The 19,544-nt window shown below is 42.8% G+C and overlaps 2 protein-coding genes across 2 annotated transcripts in view; one reads left to right on the forward strand and one right to left on the reverse strand.

Moving 5' to 3' along the window:
• MTM1 (myotubularin 1) overlaps nt 1-19,544 on the reverse strand; it is a 199,101-nt gene that overhangs the window by 91,693 nt on the left and 87,864 nt on the right. Inside the window, exon 6 of the mRNA XM_030208931.1 lies at nt 8,157-8,258. Within this exon, the coding sequence (XP_030064791.1) occupies nt 8,157-8,258 (102 nt within the window). The remainder of the gene's footprint in view (nt 1-8,156; nt 8,259-19,544) is intronic.
• LOC115473814 (cell division cycle protein 123 homolog) lies at nt 12,985-14,182 on the forward strand. Its single transcript, XM_030208932.1, is given in 3 exon segments — nt 12,985-13,140; nt 13,143-13,273; nt 13,351-14,182. Coding segments are annotated over 3 exon segments (972 nt in total). The 5' UTR covers nt 12,985-12,998; the 3' UTR covers nt 14,050-14,182.

Genomic DNA, 19,544 nt, shown 5'->3' on the forward strand with positions numbered 1-19,544 from the left:
GCACTGGACGCTCTTCTCCAGCCATGGCCGGAACAACAGCTACTTTATGTTTTTCCTCCATGGCCTCTGTTAGGGAGAGTTCTTTGCCGAATAGGGCGGCATCAGGGGCCGGTCGTTCTAGTGGCCCAACTGGCCCCGACGGCTGTGGTATGCAGATATCGTTCGAGCACTCTCAGAGCCACCATTGTGACTTCCAGTAACTCCCGATCTGCTGCATCAAGGGCCAGTTCAGATGGAAAATCCCTCCCACTTTGGTCTTACGGCCTGGCTATTGAGAGGCAGCAGCTGAGGAAGAAGGGATTTTCAGGACCAGTCATTGCCGCTCTTTTGGGGGCACAGAAGCAGTCTACTTCAGCAGCATACGTGCGAGTGTGGAAAGCTTTCTCTGCGAGGTGTGCTTTGCATGCTGAATCGCCTTTTCGGGCGGACATTCTGGTTATTCTGGAGTTCCTTCAGGATGGTCTTCAAAAGGGATTGGCATATAATTCCCTTCGAGTGCAGATGGCCATGCTAGCTTGTTTTAGGGGCAAACTGGAAGGTTCCTTTTTAGCAGCTCACTCTGATGTGGTCCGTTTCCTATGCGGGGCTCTTCGGCTTCAGCCTCCTCTGCGCATTCTACTCGGGCACAGGCGACTTCTTGGGCGGAGGCGTCAGCCTTATCTTTGGAAGAGATTTGTCAGGCGACTACTTGGGCGTCCCATCATACTTTTGCGAACCATTACAGGCTAGACTTGTATGCTCGGGAGGATGCGAGTTTTGTGGCGGGAGTGTTGGCGCGAGGAGCATCGGCTTCCCACCCTACTTAAGGAATGCTTTGGTACATCCCACTAGTTCCTGGATTCATCTGCTGCAAGTGACAAGGAAGGTAAAATTATGTCTTACCTGATAATTTTCTTTCCTTTAACGCAGCAGATGAATCCAGGATCCCTCCCTAGTTCAGCCAACGGTTTTTTCATTTTCCACACAGTGTGGCTAATTTTTCCTTCCGGGTTCTCTTTTGCAGAGTTCAAACAGATATGGGAACCCGGAAAGGATTCTGATTTCTGGATCAAGTTGCAGTTATTTCGAAGTTCTTATTTGGTTCTCTGTTTTTCATAGTGAGGATGGTTTCTGGTTGTTGTTGGTTTCATATTTTTGGTCTTGGCAAATGCTTACGAATGACATACTAACTGAGGAAACAGCTGGCCATCTGGCATCACTGCCTTTAGTTTGTTTATCTCTATCTCCACCTGCTGGTAGGCGGACTTAACTCACTAGTTCCTGGATTCATCTGCTGCGTTAAAGGAAAGAAAATTATCAGGAAAGACATAATTTTACCTTCTACAGAGATGTTAAGTGCCAACAGAAGGGCAGAGCTGGGAAAAGAATATGACTGAATATGGAAGGGAAGTAGACGTGTCTTGAACTGCATACATATGTTAAATAGGTAGACATGATTAGATGGGCCACAGACATATCACCAACATTTTATCACAGCAAGACTGGATAAGACTCTGAAAGGGATAGAAAGAGGACATCATATGTGGACAGAGCATATGTGATCCAATAACACCCATTTCACCTCCCCAGACAGAATTCCACACATGAAGTCAATTTATAAAGTGCTGCAGTCTGACAGTAGATGCAGCCCTACATCAAGGGGGAGAGCAAGGACATAGGAAGCACTGTTCAGATGTCTGCCATATGCCAGGTCCACATCACTCCAAAAGAAAAACTATTAGGAAATACTGCACAGATCCAAGGCCTCACAGGAAAGACAGAGGAGGGTGACAAAGAGGAAGCAGGAAAAATGTCAACAACCCCGCATGACAAACATACAGTAATTAGCAAAAAACACGTCCTGGAGGGGAGGGGCAGCGGTCAGTACTGTACAGATGCAGGGAAGGACAGATGCAAGGAAAGCACATATGCTCACAGAAACAGCATATGTGAACAGGGCCACATAGCATATGTTCCATGTAGAATATGGCTGCAACCCCCCTCCCCCCCATCTCACAGGGCACCACCTCTGCCTCCACCATCTTTTAAGCAGCGTACATAGAGCTCAGATAAAAGCTCAACACACTGAGGGAGATGGACTAGGAGGTGAAAATGGGAGGAATGGTGCAGGAGAGGTTGCCATGTCAGTACTATATGGGCAGTTTAGTAGAGCCACTCCTGTGCCACACATGCACTTATGAACCCCCAGAAGACAGCACTAGGCCATATTTTGAAGCACATGAAGTAGAGGCCAACCAAAAACTTTTTTTTTTCTCCCAGTTTTGGCCAAAACTGAAACTGCCACTGAAACTGTGGCCAAAACTTATTTGGTTTTGGCCAAAAATGAAACTGAAAACTCAAGGTTGGTTGTGTGAATGTGAACCAGAGGGAGCCACTGAGGATTGTCAGAACCTGCAGTATACATCCCTCTGCTAAATCTACAGCATCCAAGTCAGAATATAATAAATAATGAAAGACCATATTTTACCTCCAAGCAAAACAACCTTTACAAACGTGGACTGCAGCTAATGAAAAATGAAACTAAAAGTCACAGTGGTTTTGAGGCAGCCTGGACAGAGAAATCATATTAATTTGTTAATTCTGTTTAACTTGGTTCAGGCCTGAAAGTGGTAGAATGCCATCTGGTTTTAATTACTCAAATGTCTAGCTTTTGCTAGACTAGAGGTTAGAAAGGTCAGAGAGAAATAAAACTTTCTTTGTCCCTTTTTGAGTGATGGATTGTTAAGGCTAGGTCATAGGAATAAATAAACCACATCTGGATGCCATTCTAAGTAAGGCATACTGGACAGTCTCGAGGGGATTAGCAAGCAGGCAGTTTTAAAAGATTAGACTGAATGCTGTTTAGAAGGAGATAGTTTAGATTTAAATATTCTTGATAATTTAGATTTTGTCTTATAAGGAATTCTGATTTCTGCTTATTTTAAAATATGTTTTATTCTGTTTAATTAATAAGTTCTATTTCTCTATGTAAAATATCTTTTCAATTCAGTGTTACATCTTTGTCTGACTTTTCAAGTGAGATTTCCTACAGTTTAAGAGGTCATCATCTGGTTTGAATTATCCACAGTCCTAGCTAGGTGAAAGAGGTCAGGAAAAGTCAACTCTTCTCCTTGATTGATTATAACTAAGTGTAGGACTGTTCTTCTGAAAGTAATAACAAACCATGTCTGTGTGCCATTAAGCAAGACTGGCCCCTTGGTCCCTTAATGAATGCCAGAGTCCAGTTAGTATTTCAAGTTATGAAGTTAGCTGGGAATCTGAGAATTTAATAATAATAAAATGCAGGAGATAGGTGCCACATTGTCAAGTTTGAGAGGCCCCAGGTCATAGGTCAGTTTAGGAAATATCTGAAACCTATGTAACTGAAATGTGTAGAGATAATTAGTTCAAGACAGGGTAATCAATCTATTCTTTACCATCTGGTGAGAAAGGGGGGCTAGAGGGGTTTAGGACAATATATAAATGAGAACAGAAGCAGCTTACGTTAGAGAAGGAGCCGAGACGAGAGAGACAAGACACAAGACACAGAGAGCTCAAGAGAAGGAGAGAGCTAGTGCTGATGTCCTACTTTGTTTGCTGGCAAATAAAGAAGATTTCTCTCTCATTCTGGTGTGTGGTGTTTGACTCCTGAAATACCACAGATTCTGCTAACAATAGTGGTAATTCCTGCATCAGTTTTACAGTGGCTGACTTTGTGCCACACTTAAGAGTGACAGCTGGCATCATAACTCCACAGAGAGGTTAATTCCTAAGATCTTGCGATCATAACTGCATTACTTGCAGTCATAGTACAAAAAAAAAAAAAAGAAAAAAGAAAAACAGTAGCCACCTCTCCACCCCAGACTACCTTACAATCCCTGGTGGTTTAGTCAGGGCAGGAGCAATGGGCCAGTCATGGCAGCCATTTTGAGAGCACAACCAGAATGGCCAGGAGTAACTGGAGATTGCTCCTGACCCAACTACACCCCTAGACCACCAGGCCCGGAGAGGAGGGGCAACTCCTGTGTAAGGGGAAGGGAGGGAGACAAATGGGCCAAAGTACAAATTTTCAGTTTCTACTGAAAACACATGGTCATTTTCGGCCAAAACAATAACTTTTTGGCTGCAACCAAAACCAGGCAGAAAAAGGATTTTGAGACAGTTCTGGCGCCATAACCAAAACCAAAACACAGTTGGCCTCTAATTTGAAGTTAGCCAAGAAGCCTTTTTTGTTAAACCAGCATGAATTGCACTACTATAGCCTGAATGTGATAACACTGCAGCTTGCATAACTCTTAAGACCTGAAGAAATAGAAAGCAAGGCAGACAAAGGAAAATTACTGATGAGGATTAACCAGTAAAACACCAGAATAGAAACAAGTATTCAAAAGTCCAAATAAAAATACAGGTATAAGATATAGGTGCTCATTTTCAAAGCACAAAGACTTACAAAATTACTTGAAGGTGTATTTTCAAAACACATAGACTTACAAAGTTACATATGTAACTTTAAGTCTATGGGCCGTTTACTAAGGTGTGCTAGCATTTTTAGCGCGTGCTAAAAATTAATGCGCACTAACCGTGTAGACGCCCATAGGAATATCGGGGAGATTCTATAAATGGCACCTAAATAAAATTGGCGCTGAAATCTAGGTGCCGACTATAGAATACGCTTAGTTGATATTTCAGCGCCTAAATCTATGCACATCCATTTACACCAATGAAAATGTGGCGCTAATATCGGAGCATAGATGTAGGCGCACTGGGCCATATTCTATCAGTAGGCGTGTACATTTCAAAACGCCCACGAAACACCCATTTCCCCACCCATAACTATGCCCATTTTTGCCTGAACACATTCAAAGTTCAGCACGCATTCAAAGTTCAGCGCACATTGTTACAGAATACACTTAGCAAGTTGTGCGCCTAAATTCTAATCAGTGCCAATTAGTGCTCATTATTGCTTAAGTGCTGTTATCAGCGCTCATTAGCTTATTAAGCTAATTGAGTTGTGCGCATTATTATAGAATCTGTCCCGATCTCTAGGTGCACTATATAGAATCCGGGGAATTATGGGCATCTACACGGTTAGCAAGTGCTAAAAATGCTAACGTGCCTCTAATGCAGCTTAGTAAACAGGGCCCTATGTGCTTTGAAAATGAGCCTCATAACATTCACTGTTTTCACAAAATCAAAACATAATATGGCTTTAATAAAAAATGCTTTCATAAAACTCATTTGAGTTTTTTTATGAAAGCCATTTTCTATTGTTATTCCTGGATTTCATGAAAACAGTAAAGTGTTTTGTGCCTTATTTGTATTTTAATCTGGACTTTTGAAAAAATAAATACAATTTTTCTATTCTGGTATCTCATCATTTGATCCTCATCAGTGTTTTTCCTTTGGCTGCCCTCACTCTCTTTTTTTGCTTCCTGTATTACCTGGGAGGGTCACACTCTTTTGATTTTTGTCTTTTTTAAATTAAGGACACAAAACAGACTGTCACAACCTCACTAAATTTTGTATTGAGAAAGCTAGCTACAGCTGCAATTTGATTTTCTAAGGATAAACTAGAGTCTAAAATTACTCTAAGATTCCTCATTCTGGAAGACAAATGCAAAGACATATTTACAAAGGTTATAATTAAATATTCATCAAGGTAGCTTGATGTACTAAGCTGGAGGGTCTTAGTTTTCTCAATGTTACATTTAAGATGATTAACGTAACATCTGATCTAAGATGTCTCATTATCTTGGCAAAAACCTCCAAAGGAGATTCCCAAGAATTTACCCAAGGTAGTACAAATCAGGGGCGTATCTGCGTGGGGCCTCAGGGGCCTGGGCCCCCGCAGATTTTGCCCTGGACCCCCCTACCGCCATCAACCCTCCCCCGCTGCCATTCTTACTTTTGCTGGCGGGGGACCCCAACCCCCGCCAGCCGAGGTCTGCTTCCACCTGCCGCTGCCGTAAAAACTTCTTTTTCAGCCGGCGGGGGACCCCAAACCCCCGCCAGCCGCCCCGCGGTGTTTAAAATTCATCTTCGGCCTCCGTGGCCGTGCTGCTGTGATAGGCGCTGTTGAAATCCACTTTGGAGTCTGACGTCGCAGCACGTACAACGTACAACGACGTCAGACTCCGAAGTGGATTTCAACAGCGCCTATCACAGCAGCACAGCCACGGAGGCCGAAGATGAATTTTAAACACCGCGGGGCGGCTGGCGGGGGTTTGGGGTCCCCCGCCGGCTGAAGAAGAAGTTTTTACGGCAGCGGCAGGTGGAAGCAGACCTCGGCTGGCGGGGGTTGGGGTCCCCCGCCAGCAAAAGTAAGAACGGCAGCGGGGGAGGGTTGGCGGCGGGAGGGGGGTGGAGAGAGTCATTGGTGGCGGTGGGGGCTCGGCGGCGGCGGGGGGGGGGGCTAAAATGTGCCCCCTCCCTCTGGCTCTGGCCCCCCCTACCGCCGGAGTCCAGATACGCCCCTGGTACAAATTGATCATCTACATAAAGGTTCCACTTCAAGACTCCTAATCAGAGATCAGAATTCATAGGTGGTTAAAAGAACAGCTGACAATGGGGATCCTTGAGGAATCACTAAGAGCAAAGGCTATGCCCAAGATAAGTTATGATCAAAAAAAAAAAAAAAAAAAACCTCTGAGATCTATCACATAGAAATGTTTTAAACTAGTCAGCACCCCTACCACCAAACCCTAGTGCAGCAAGTCTAAGATTTATTGTACAAAAGGTAGCTGACAGAGCGCGGACCAAAAAATCTGAGTCCCCTTGATCCATAAGCAGCCTTATTTCATCAACTATCGATACCAGCACTGTCTCTGGTTTCAAAAAGCAAGACTTCTCGAAGACATGTCTTAGCCGAGAGATCACAGATGACTCATTAAGCTTAGCTAAAACAGGAAAATAAGAAAACTGATACTTTTCACAAGATAGAGAATTTTTCTTGAGCAGCAGTCTAACAATAGCTTACTTAAAAACCATTAGACAGCATACTTTGGAAGAAGCTCAACTAAATTCTTCAAAATTGGTTCAGAGAAATCTCTCATTGGCTAACCAGGCCACAGGCCCAAAAGAAAATTCCCTCTAGCTAAGAAAAATCTCAAATAAGGGCTTAATTTCTGAGCCTGCCATGAGTGGGAAAGTGCGGGGTACAAATGTAACAAAAAAAATAAAATAAATAGTACTCTCCCTCTCTCTTTGCCCCCCCCTGCAGCACTCTCTCTCTGCCTCCCCTGTAGCACTCTCTCTCTCTCTCTCTGTGCCTCCCCATAGCACTCTCTCTCTCTCTGCCTCCCTGTAGAACTCTCTCTGCCTCCCCTGTAGCACTCTCTTTCTCTCTCTCTTTGCCTCCCCATAGCACTCTCTTTCTCTGTCTCCCTGTAGCATTCTCTTTCTTTCTCTCTTTGCCTCCCCGTAGAACTCTCTTTTTTTTGCCTACCCTATAGCACTCTCCCTCTTTGCCTCCCCGGTAGCACTCTCTTTCTCTCCTCAAACTCCCCCCCCCCCCCCCGCTCTCTTTACCTCCCCTTTAGCACTCTCTTTTTCTCTCTCTTTGCCTCTCCTGTAGCACTTTCTTTCACTCTTTGCCTCCTCTATAGCACTCTTTCTCTCTCTTTGCCTCCCCTGCAGCAGAGAAGAAAGCTGTGATCCAATGTGAGCCACTAGTTCCTTTCATTGCCAATCAGCACTGGGGGGGGGGGGGGGGGCTGTGCGTGTGCTTCAATATGCAGCTTTAGAGGACGTATTAAGAATTACTAGGACTGCTTTCTTTCCTTCTCACAGCTCCAGCAAAGTGCCCATATGCTCAGTGCTGCAGCACCAGGCCCCATATTTTTTAGCCACCATGGCGACCTAGGACCTGGGGTTTGTCGAGCCCTGAGTTAGCTAATAAAAAGAAGGAAAACTCCTACCATGTGAATCCCCACTGTTGAAGGCATAATATATTTCCCCCTCCACTATATCAATAGTCATTAGCAGCCACAGATAGAGACATAAAAAAAGGATAAACATGCACACTGAGAATATGCTATCAGCAATATAGATTGAAGTGTCATCTTCCATAATAATTCCAGAAGTATTTCGATGATATGAAATAACATTAACAAAATCAATGGCAAAATCATTTCATAATATCAAGCTAATATAAATATTGTACAACAAAGGTAACTTACCAAACCATGTGACTGAGGAAAGGCATGCTTTGTGAGAATATCAAATATATCTCTCCTACTGTGACCCTCTTGTTTCAATGCAAATCGTAAATTTCTCATATCCTACAGAAAAGATAAAAGCAAACTTTAAAAAACAGCTATATAATGGAAGGAAGAATATAGCTGGCAATTCCAAATGAAATGAATGTTTTCAAATTGTGCTTCAAAGATTCCAGCAATGGGCCAACAGGGGATGCCTAGTGGTTAGTGCAGCGGACTTTGATCCTGGGGAGCTGGGTTCGATTCCCACTGCAGTTCCTTGTGACTCTGGGTAAGTCGCTTAACCCTCCATTGCCCCAGGTACAAATAAGTACCTATATATACTATGTAAACCCTTTGAATGTAGCTGCAAAAAACCCAGAAAGGCGGTATATCAAGTCCCATTTCCTTTTCCCTTCTCAGATTGCAATTAATGTGCATCACTTCTCCACTTTGCTCATACATCTGACATAATCAAGAAGCAGTGACATATCTATTGCTCAAAAAATCAAGATGAAGTAAAAGCAAGATAAGGCAGTCAACTGTGTCTCACTACCACCAGGGAGGCTTATGTGAATAGGATTAAAGAGGATCCAAGTCCAGCGATTCTCCTGTGTGCCCTCCCCTACATGTCCAGCAATTTCTTGTCTCCACTCCCCTTCCATCCATGTCCAGCGATTATCCCCTGCCCTCCCCTCCATTTCCCCTCTCTCCCCTGTGCTCCCCTCCATGTCTAGCGATTCTCCCCTCCCCTCACATCCATGTCCAGTGATTCGCCGCAGCCCCCACCTGCCCCCCTTTTAAGCACCCGAGTTCCAGTTCAACCCCAGCTCTCACCTGCCCACCCTCTTCTCCCACAACAGCCCTCCTTTCCTTCCTGCCGTTCTGCCTTACAAACGTTTATTTTACCTCAAGTCGCAGCAGCGGCGGCAGGCTCGGTTCACCTCCAGCCTTCCCTTTCCTTCCCTCTCACTGTCCCACCCTCCTCTGATGTAATTTCCTCTTTCCGCGAGGGCGGGACACTGAGAGGGAAAAAAAGGGAAGACTGGAGGTGAGCCGATTACGTAGTAGCTCATTTGCATACGGTCAAGAACCTAGCCAGCCAGTCATCCAGGGACGCAGATTGAGAAATTATTATACAGAGGATACTACTACAAGCAATAATCCAGTAACTGAGAACAAGAAACATACAGACATTATTCCTGTTTTCCCCATCATAAAACTTGGTATTACTTTTAACTAACTTATGTTTTGTTGATTTTATGTATGTTTTTATTGTAATTCTTAATAGTTACTAATCCTCATCAAGATTTGTAGTGTGATAAGGATTAGTAACTATTAAGAATTTAGGGGGTCTTTTACTAAGGCACGCTCATGTTTTTGGAGCGCGCTAAACGTTAGAGACGCCAATGTATTCCTATGGGTATCTCTAACATTTAGCACATGCCAAAAATGTGAGCACGCCTGAGTAAAAGACCCTCTCTGTTTTGTGTTAAGTTTTAACTTGAAACTGGATGTCCAAGTTTCTATTAGACAGAGATATCTAATCTGATGATATGAGTAACTTAATTTCTTTCTTTAGTGAATGGAATATAGATGGTAACATTGTTTGCATAAATGAATGTTGGGAGACCATTTTTCTCCAGTAAATTGCCTAATGGAATCAACATTATGTTAAAAAGGATGGGGGACAATGGACAGCCCTGGGGCACTCCACAAACCGGAGACCATGCTGATGAAATTGTACCTGATCGTTTCACTTGGTATGATCTAGACCTTTGGAAGCCTGAGAACCATTTTAACAAAGCTCCACAGATTCTGTAATGGTCAACGATATTTAGAAGGCTACTATGATCAACAATGTCAAAGGCACTGGACATATCAAATTGAAGAATTAATATTTTATTACCAAAGCTAAGTTCTTGTCTAAATTTAGCTAGGAGGGTGGTAAGAACAGTTTCAATACTGTGAGAATTGTGAGCTATGTAAAATGGAGTGCAGTTGGAAAGAGTCCATCAGTTGGTGCGTGATTAACCCCTCAATTACCTTTACCAATAATGGGATTGAAGTCACTGGTCTGTAGTTAGAGACTACACTTAGGCTGGTTTGGGTATTCTTCGGTATGGGAGTCAAAATAATGTTGCCACTTTGAGAGGTAATAGTCCCTGATATAGCATTAAGATTATGTTTTGAGTGCAAATAGCTTATGAGTAAATTAGGGGCTGATCTGAGAAGGTAACTAGGACAGTTATCAAGTAGGCATTGTGATTTAGTGTATTTGTGAAGAGTACATTTGACTTGATCAATTGTAAGTGGGTGAAGACCAGATTCTGTCTACTTGGGAGCATTGTAGTGAAGGATCATGTAGATTAAGAAAATGATCTATTGATGTTAGGAAGTTATTTAGTTCTTGTCTGATTTTAATTATTTTCTGCTTGAAATACGACGCCAATTGATCAGCTGTTAGAGTGGATTTGTTTGTTGTAATTACGGGTTGAGTATTCAATAGCTTATTTACAAGTGTGTAAAGTTTTTGTGGATTAACTGAATATGCATGAACTTGATTTTCATACACTGCCTCCATTATATGCAAATCTCTTTCATGCATATTCATTGTAGATATCCTAAAAACCTGATTGGCAAGGGGTACTCCAGGACCGGACTTGGGAAACACTGCTCCATTCTACATTTTGATCTTTAGGGATAAAAACGATACAATATAACTTTACTGTATCTTATTGTTCTTACAGTCATAGGATTTTCTACTGCTACTGGTGTCCTTTATGAAATAAAAATTCTTCTTTTAAGACTGTTAATATCTCCTGTCAAAGTCATTTAGAACAGGCCATCCAGTAACTCTTGTGTGCATGCCCCACATATCCCCTACAGATACTAAACAGAAAAGTTATTTAGAGTGCGCTAACATTTTTTGCAATTAGCATCAATGCACTGAATGCCTTCTGTTGAGGAGGTGCTAAGTGCACTTGTCCTAACTGCACAAACAGCATGTGGTAAGTACCGTGCACTAATTGCAATACACAGTTCAAAGCCATTCTCAGTCCATAACCTGCCCAATTCACACATCTTGACATGGCATGCAGTTTGCGTGCAAATTAGCATAAGCTGTCATGCCCAACCCAGTAACAATTACTATGCTAATGCCCTAATAGTACACACTAATTTGATTGTTAACCACTTAATGCACTGTAGTAAAAAGGCCCCTCAGTGATGTCAGAATCATTAAAAGCCATGAATAGAGGGAGAAGCCATAATAGGTCCAATTTTCTAAGCAATTTTGCTAGAAGTGCAGAATAACAAAGTTACTCACCTGTAGCAGGTGTTCTCTGAGGACAGTAGGACAAGTATTCTCACATGTGGGTGACATCACTGACAGAGTGCCAGTGCGAACACTGCTGAGCCTTCTGTCATTTCCAGAAGCCTCTGGAAGGCCCCTACTGCCCATGCGTGGGTGCCTTCTCACCTGCTCGACTCGCATGGGACCCACAGTTGGAAAAAAAGTATAAAGAATGCAATTTCATGTGGAGGTGGGAGGGTATGTGAAAATACTTGCCCTGCTGTCCTTGAACAACACCTGTTACAGGTGAGTAACTTTGCTTTCTCCAAGAACAAACAGGATATAGGATTCTCACACGTGAAAATCCCTAGATAGGCTTACTGAAAACAGCAAGGCCAACAAGAACCAACAACTCTAACAACAAAAACATTCCTGTTGTGAAGATGCAGCCTGGAACAGAAAAGAATGGGCCTAGGAGGGTGCTGTTGGGTTCTAGATGCCAAAGAAATTCTGCAGAACTGTCTGACCAAACCGGTGGATCGCATTGGTTATTCTGCTGAAAACAGTGGTGAGATGTGAATGTATGGACTGAAGATCATTTTGCAGCTCTGCAAATCTCCTCAATGGAGGCTTAACTCAAGTGGTCTACCAACACAGCTATGGCTATGACATTGTGAGCAGTCACATGACCCTTAAGAGTCAGACCAGCCTCAGTGAAGTGAAGGAGATAAAGAGGCTCATTTTCAAAGCACGTAGACTTACAAGGTTACTATGTAACTTTGTAAGTCTATGTACTTTGAAAATGAGCACCATAGTCTGCTAGCCAGTTGGATAACTTCCATTCTGTTTGGCTCAAAAGAAACAAAAAACTGGGTGGACTGTCTATGAGCTTTAGTCTACTCTAGATAGAAGGTTAAGGCTTGCTTGCAGGCCAAAGTGTGCAGTGCACTTTCACCAGGATGGGCATGAGGTTTTGGGGAAAATGTTAGAAGGACAATTGATTGGTTAAGATGGAACTCCAACATCACCTTAGGAAGGAACTTAGAGCAGAGAACTACTCTGTTATGATGAAACTTCATGCAAGGAGGATCCGCTATTAAGGCCACTGACTCTGCGAGCTGAAGTGATCACCACCAAAAACATGCCCTTCCAGGTCAGGTACTTCGGATAACATGAATCAAGTGGCTCAAAAGGAGCTTTCATCAGCTGGATGAGTACAATGTTGAGATTCCGTGACATAGTCAGAGGTTTGACAGAGGACGGTGTCAACAGCAAACCTCTCATGAAGCGAACAACTAGAAGCTGAACAGAGATGAACTTACCTTCTACATAGTGATGGTAAGCACTAATTGCACTGAGGTAAACCCTTACAGAGTTGGTTTTTAAACCAGACTCAGAGAGATGTAGAAGGTACTCAAGCTCTTTTTATGTAGGACAAGAGAAGATCTAGCCTTACCCTCAAACTAGACAGCAAACCTCTGTCACTTAAAAGTATAGCACCTCATTTTTCCGGTGCAAATTCTCCCAGTATGAAGAAGGAACAGGTCCTGCGCTGTCAGTTTTCCGTTTGGTACCCGTTGTTTAAGAGGTTCACTATCCGCAGCGTAATACTTCCACTGCCTCAGAACGTGAAAGACTATTTACTCAATGACGGTACACTGGTGGTATCTGGAAGTGGTCAGATGATGAGAACACCACAACGCTGACGGCCCCAGAGTTCCCGGAGTTTGCATCAAAAGTACAAGAAGCTATCAATTCCCTGGGAGGCAGCATTTTTCCAAAGCTGAACTGGAGCGCCCCGAGGGAGGAGAAACAGTTGTGACAAGAGGAACTGTGCTCAGAAATCAGGCCCTGAAGGTGAACTTCTGCTTTCTGCTGCAGGATGCCTACTGGATCGCCCTGAACAGCTCTCTGAAGTGTAAAACTGTCAGCGACATCTTCCTACTTTTCAAGAGCTCGGACTTTATCACTCATGACTTTACACAGCCGTTCATTCACTGCGCTGATGATTCTCCGGATCCATGCATGGATTATGAGTTGGTCCTCCGGAAATGGTGCAAATTAATTCCTGGGGCAGAATTTAGGTGTTTCGTCAAAGAAAATAAACTTATAGCTATATCCCAGAGGGATTACACACAACACTATGTACATATCTGTAAACAGAGAGAGGAAATCTGTAGATCTATTCAGGATTTCTTCAGAGAACACATTCAATATAAATTTTTAGATGAGGATTTTGTTTTTGATATATACAGAGACAGCTCGGGTAGAGTATGGCTAATCAATTTTAACCCATTTGGTGAAGTTACAGACTCGTTGCTATTCACCTGGGACGAACTGACAGGTGTGATAAGCATAAAGGACAATCATGGTGAAGGGGAGGCTACAGAGCAGGATCATCCGGCATTTTGTTATACAACCAGTGAAGACACAGTCCAGCCTAGTCCCTATCTGAGCTACAGGCTTCCCAAAGATTTTGTGGACCTTTCTACTGGGGAAGATGCTCACAAGCTAATCGACTTCCTCAAACTGAATAGAAACCAAGATGACGAGGACTCTGGTGACAATGCAGATGAGTGAAATGAAGTGTGATAGATCCACCTCCTTCCCTCGTGACAGAGATTGCTCTTCTGTTTACCACAGAGCACTGCAGCTGCACTTTTCTGGCATCTGTCCCTACATATGCCCTTGCTATAATAAAAATACATAATTTCCAAAAAGAAGTATAGCACCTCTTGATGGAATATTTCCTGGAAGCCAGCAGGACTTTGGAGACACTCTCACGCACCCTCACCCTAGACTTTCTGGAGAGCCCACCAGTCTGAAGTTACAAGGGACCACTTTTCTTGAGAAAAATAAACCAGCCTCTCTCCTACTGGTAGGTCATCTGGGATGGATACTTTTACTGTTGTTATGCTCTGCTGGAGCCAGTCAAAAGCTCATTCCCTGCTTAGAAATGGAGAGCTGGTTGGAACTTCTGGGGTCACTGCTGTCAAGGATGGAAGCACGGAGGCTGGGCTTCCTATAAAGGATGGGATGAAGGAGTGAACCCACGCCTTTGAGAGTAGTACCTCAAAGAAGTGGAAGCCACAGAAGGTGCAGGCTGAGACATGGACTTGATGGTATCAGTTCTATTTTTTATCACCACCGCTTTCATCATTTCCCCCCAAAAGTTGTCTCCTCAGCAAGGGACAGCCACCAACTTTTCCTGAATTGCCAGTTCAAGGTCTGAAACATGCAACCATGAGAGTCTGCGCATGCCGATACCTATAGCAGAAAGTCTGTATGCCACATCAGAAGTATGAAAAATGCCTGAGCTCCGTGTTTCTGTACTCCTTCTGCTTAGTGGCTATCTGGCAAAGTTCTGTGGCCCGTTCCTGTGGTAGAGAACCTGCAAACTTGAGTATGCTACTCACCAAGTTCTTCAAGTAAATGTTCATGTACAGCTGGTAAGACTGGAAAGCGGGAAATAAGCATCGAGCCCTGAAAAATATTCCTCCCAAAAGATTCCAAAGTGCGAGCATCCCTGTTTGGGGAGTTGAGGCATAGCTCCTCAAGCTTCTGGCCCTTTTAAGAGCAGATTCAACCACCATGAAATGGGGTGAAAGCTGCAGCTTCTCAAATCCGGGAAACCTTTGGACTCTATACATGGAGTTTGCATGCACAGAGAGTGGGGTCTACCAATTCTTCAACTGTTCATTCTCGAGGATGTTGTGAACAGGCACTGTCACAGCTTTCTTAGGAGAGAAATCATAATTAAGTTTGTCCAACATCTTGGACATGGGCTCATCCTCGACCTTCAACTTAAATGGAATAGTCTCAGCCATTTCCCTCAAAAATTCAACAAAGGAGAGTTCCTCTAGGGGAGACTTCCTCCTTTCCTGCAGTGGGAGGGGTCTGAAGGTATGCTAAGGGATCTCTCCTCCAAGAGGTCCTGTGGCTCTACATCAGATCCCCAAGAGTGGTCCAACTACAACTCAGCAAAATATTCCTTGTGGGAAATTTGAGTCTGCACCTGCCTCAGTCTACTGAGTGCAGGGCCAGGCTCTAGGTGAGAGTGCCAAAGTGCAGGTCTTCTCCTGGACTTCAGGGTTGCTTCCACCCCCGACGGGTATGAAAGGAGCACTGCATCGGTTGGTTCTGGTCCCAATGCCAGAGGAAGCATCAGTGTCAACGAACAGTTGCCAGGCATGGCATGGTTCTCCAGGAAGGGCTGGAGCAGCACCATAGTTAGCACAAGCGCCTTACTGCCTCAGCGTCACATCAATCCAGGATGCATCCCAGCTCATCCTGTAACATGACCTGGAGCTGATCCTCTAGTGCAGGAATCGGTAAAGGATGGGCCGTTGCCAGTGTGGAGGCAGTCCGTGAAGATATCAGATCTGAATCAGAGGCGGGGTCCTGGATTCAGAGAGACCGGCACATCGGCACTGCTTCTACGGAGGCAGGAAGGAAAAAAATCTGTGAGATGAAAAACTCGCATCAGCAATTGAAAAGAGGTCTTCACTGCTCCGCAGAGAAATGAAATGGTCCTGAGCAAGTCAGGTAGGCGGGAAGGCACTTGCGCATGCACGTTGGGGGCCTGCCAAAGACTTCTAGAAATTACAGCATGCTAAGTAGCGCCTGCACCTAGGCTTCATCGGTGACATCAGCCACATGTGAGAATCCTATGTCCTGATTGTCCTCAGAAAAATGAGAGCTACATTTGAAACAAAGGTTCAAAATTAGCACCTAGTAAACTTTCAGAGTCAATATTAAAATGAAGGTAATACAAGAGAATAAGATGGATGCATCCTGTAATTCTGAACGACAGGACTGCATTCAAAACAAATTAGGCTTCTTGTTTTACATCTGAATTGTAAGGGAACCTACGTTTATTACTACAGCACATCCCAGACTAGTTGGTGACTCATACTGTCAGTAACACGCTGCTATTTTTACCTACTTATATCATGTCTCAAACAGATGCAAATATCCTTTATAAAAAGCCTTTCCTTTGATCACAATTAAAAATTGTCATCTGTTTCCCACCTGTCAGGTAGGAATAGACATATTTTTAGAAACCCCTTGTCTCAATGAAAAATCCTCTTGTAAGTAAAATATAAGTTCAGAAGGCAAGTATCCTATTAATTCACTTTGCAACTGTGAATAAGATGCTTTGAAACCTAACTCATGTAACTACTGTTTTATTTGGACACTGGTATTACCGCAGCATTTACTATGAATATTTACCGTATTTTCACACATATAACCCGCACACGGTTATAACCTACACCCATGTATATCCCGTGGAAAAGAAGAAACTAAGTAAAAAAGGTTGCATATAGCCCACACCCCTCTATTCCCCAAACATGCTCAGTTTTTTAAGCTGACATGAGCATACACAGGAGTGGGTTTTTCCAACAAGAAATTGTTGTTAATATTCGACTCCATGACAACCCACAAGTTGGACTCAGTTAAGAAAATGTTGAATGCTGCTGGATCCCATATAGCAGTAATTCCTGGTGGACTAACGTGCAAGCTACAGCCTTTTGACATAACCGTTAAACGTACATTTAAATGTCTCGCATGGAAGGAATGGGATAAATGAATGCAAGAGGGCATGCGCTCAATTACTCCTTCAGGGAAACAGAAATTTGCTACCTATGCAGAAGTCTGCTGCTGGATTGACACCGCATGGCAGGCAGTGAAAACACATTTGATTATCAATGGATTTCAAAAAGCAGGTTTACTTGGAGACCAGACTTTGTATGATTCTACTGATTAGGAGGAATATGAATTCAATGACAACGAAGCAGAGGCATTCGCTGCAGATCATCTCAACACCGATGATGATACTAGCCTTTTAAGGTTTTCCCTCTAGCGATGAACAAGATAATATTTGAGACACTATGAAGTATGGATGACATACCAGCTTATAATTGATAAACACATTATGATGTACAGTGGTTAAAAGGTACAGCGTCTACATTGGCCGTGTTTTGGCACAACTGCCTTCATCAGGAATCCAATCATCAACTAAAAATAACCAAATATAATCATATAAGACTGTAAGCTCTGTCGAGCAGGGACTTTCTTTTCATGTCCAGTGTACAGCGCTGCATACATCTAGTAGCACTATAGAAATGATAAGTAGTAGTAGTAGTAGTAAAACATTCAGGAAAATAAACATCATATGGGTTAAAAACAACCTATGGACATAAGAAAACAAAGAGTGATAGACGAATAAATATACTAATACCATTTAATTAAAATAAATTAAATTGAAAGGCAATTATAATTTAAAATATAAACCTAAACACAAATATGAAATTCGGTATAGGTAAAAACTATGGGTGGAAGAAATACAAATCACCAAAGATACAAAGCAGTTATGTAAGTTAATAAGGTGCATAACATATGGCCAAGTTAAACATTGTAAAATATGCAAACATCATGTGGATTTAAAACTGTAGGTATAAAGTGAATGGACAAAATATATAATTAACTGGCTGGGTGAGTCCAATAAAAAAAGTACAGACAAACTAAAAAAAAAACAAAGGCTAAACTAAAAAATATAAGAGAAATGTGTGGAAAACTAGTGGATCAAGTCCTAAGGCTGTGAGTGCACATTGTCTTATTAAGTCCCTGAGCAACAAAAAGGGTCATGAATAAAAGTTTGAACAAGCCTACACAATGAAGGTGATAAAGCCAAGGAGGACAGTTGTGAAAGCAATCTTCTGCTATATGACAACCTAATCAAACATAGGAAAAATGTAAAAGGGATACAATTTCAAAGAAAGAAGTGAAAAACAAACCAAAGTAACTTGATTTTATAATGGCACATCTGTATAAACTGAAGCAAGAACACAATTAGCATGTGTAGTATGTGTCAAGGGAAAAAACAGGGATGTCAACAGAAATTCAGATAAAACATTTTGCCAGAGAAAGCAGTAATGATTGGATAGATAGAACCAGAACCACAACCACGCATTATCATGATCTCTATGACCTATGTTCTGTCCAACAGCAAACCATGGTCAATGAGATCAAACATTGTGGAGGGGTCCATAGATAATAGCAGGATAAAGCTGTGTTGGGCAACAGTAGATTGAGTGGTGGCCAGCAAGCCAATAAGAGCTTTCTTAGTGTTGTAATGATCTCAATTGCATTTTATGTAATCATTTCAATGGACTAAGACAATACACTCCACCAACTACCTTGGAGAGAAAGGGGAAATTGGCAATAGGGTGGTAGTTAAAGAAAATCTGGCTGATATTCATAGCGATTTAAGGGGGCAGGAGATGGGGTAGGGTCCAATGGGCAACTAAGTCTGGCTGCAAAGTGGGTGACGATGTATGAGTTCAAGGCCATGCTAGTTCAAATGGTCTTAATTTTTGCAGAAAAGTTGCCAACTCTGTGGCCGACAGGGGGTTAGCAAAGTTACGAGAATTAGGCGGCTCAGTGAAGCTCCGCAGTATAGCAAAGTCTCCTGGAGTCATAAGTACATAAGTATTGCCATACTGGGAAAGACCAAAGGTCCATCAAGCCCAGCATCCTGTTTCCAACAGTGGCCAATTCAGGTCACAAATATCTGGCAAGATCCCAAAAAAGTACAAAAACATTTTATACTGCTTATCCCAGAAATAGTGGATTTTCCCCAAGTCCATTTAATAATGGTCTATGGACTTTTCCTTTAGGAAGTCGTCCAAACCTTTTTTAAACTCCGCTAAGCTAACCGCCTTTACCACATTCTCTGGCAACGAATTCCAGAGTTTAATTACACGTTGAGTGAAGAAAAAGTTTCTCTGATTCGTTTTAAATTTACTACATTGTAGTTTCATCGCATGCCCCCTAGTCCTAGTATTTTTGGAAATTGTAAACAGACGTGTCACATCTACCCGTTCAACTGCACTCATTATTTTATAGACCTCTATCATATCTCCCCTCAGCCGCCTTTTCTCCAACCTGAAGAGCCCTAGCCGCTTTAGCCTTTCCTCATAGGGAAGTCGTCCCATCCCCTTTATCATTTTCGTTGCCCTTCTCTGCACCTTTTCTAATTCCACTATATCTTTTTTGAGATGCAGCGACCAGAA

This window comes from Microcaecilia unicolor, chromosome 7 (assembly GCF_901765095.1).
Source record: "Microcaecilia unicolor chromosome 7, aMicUni1.1, whole genome shotgun sequence".
Classification (NCBI taxonomy): Eukaryota; Metazoa; Chordata; class Amphibia; order Gymnophiona; family Siphonopidae; genus Microcaecilia; species Microcaecilia unicolor.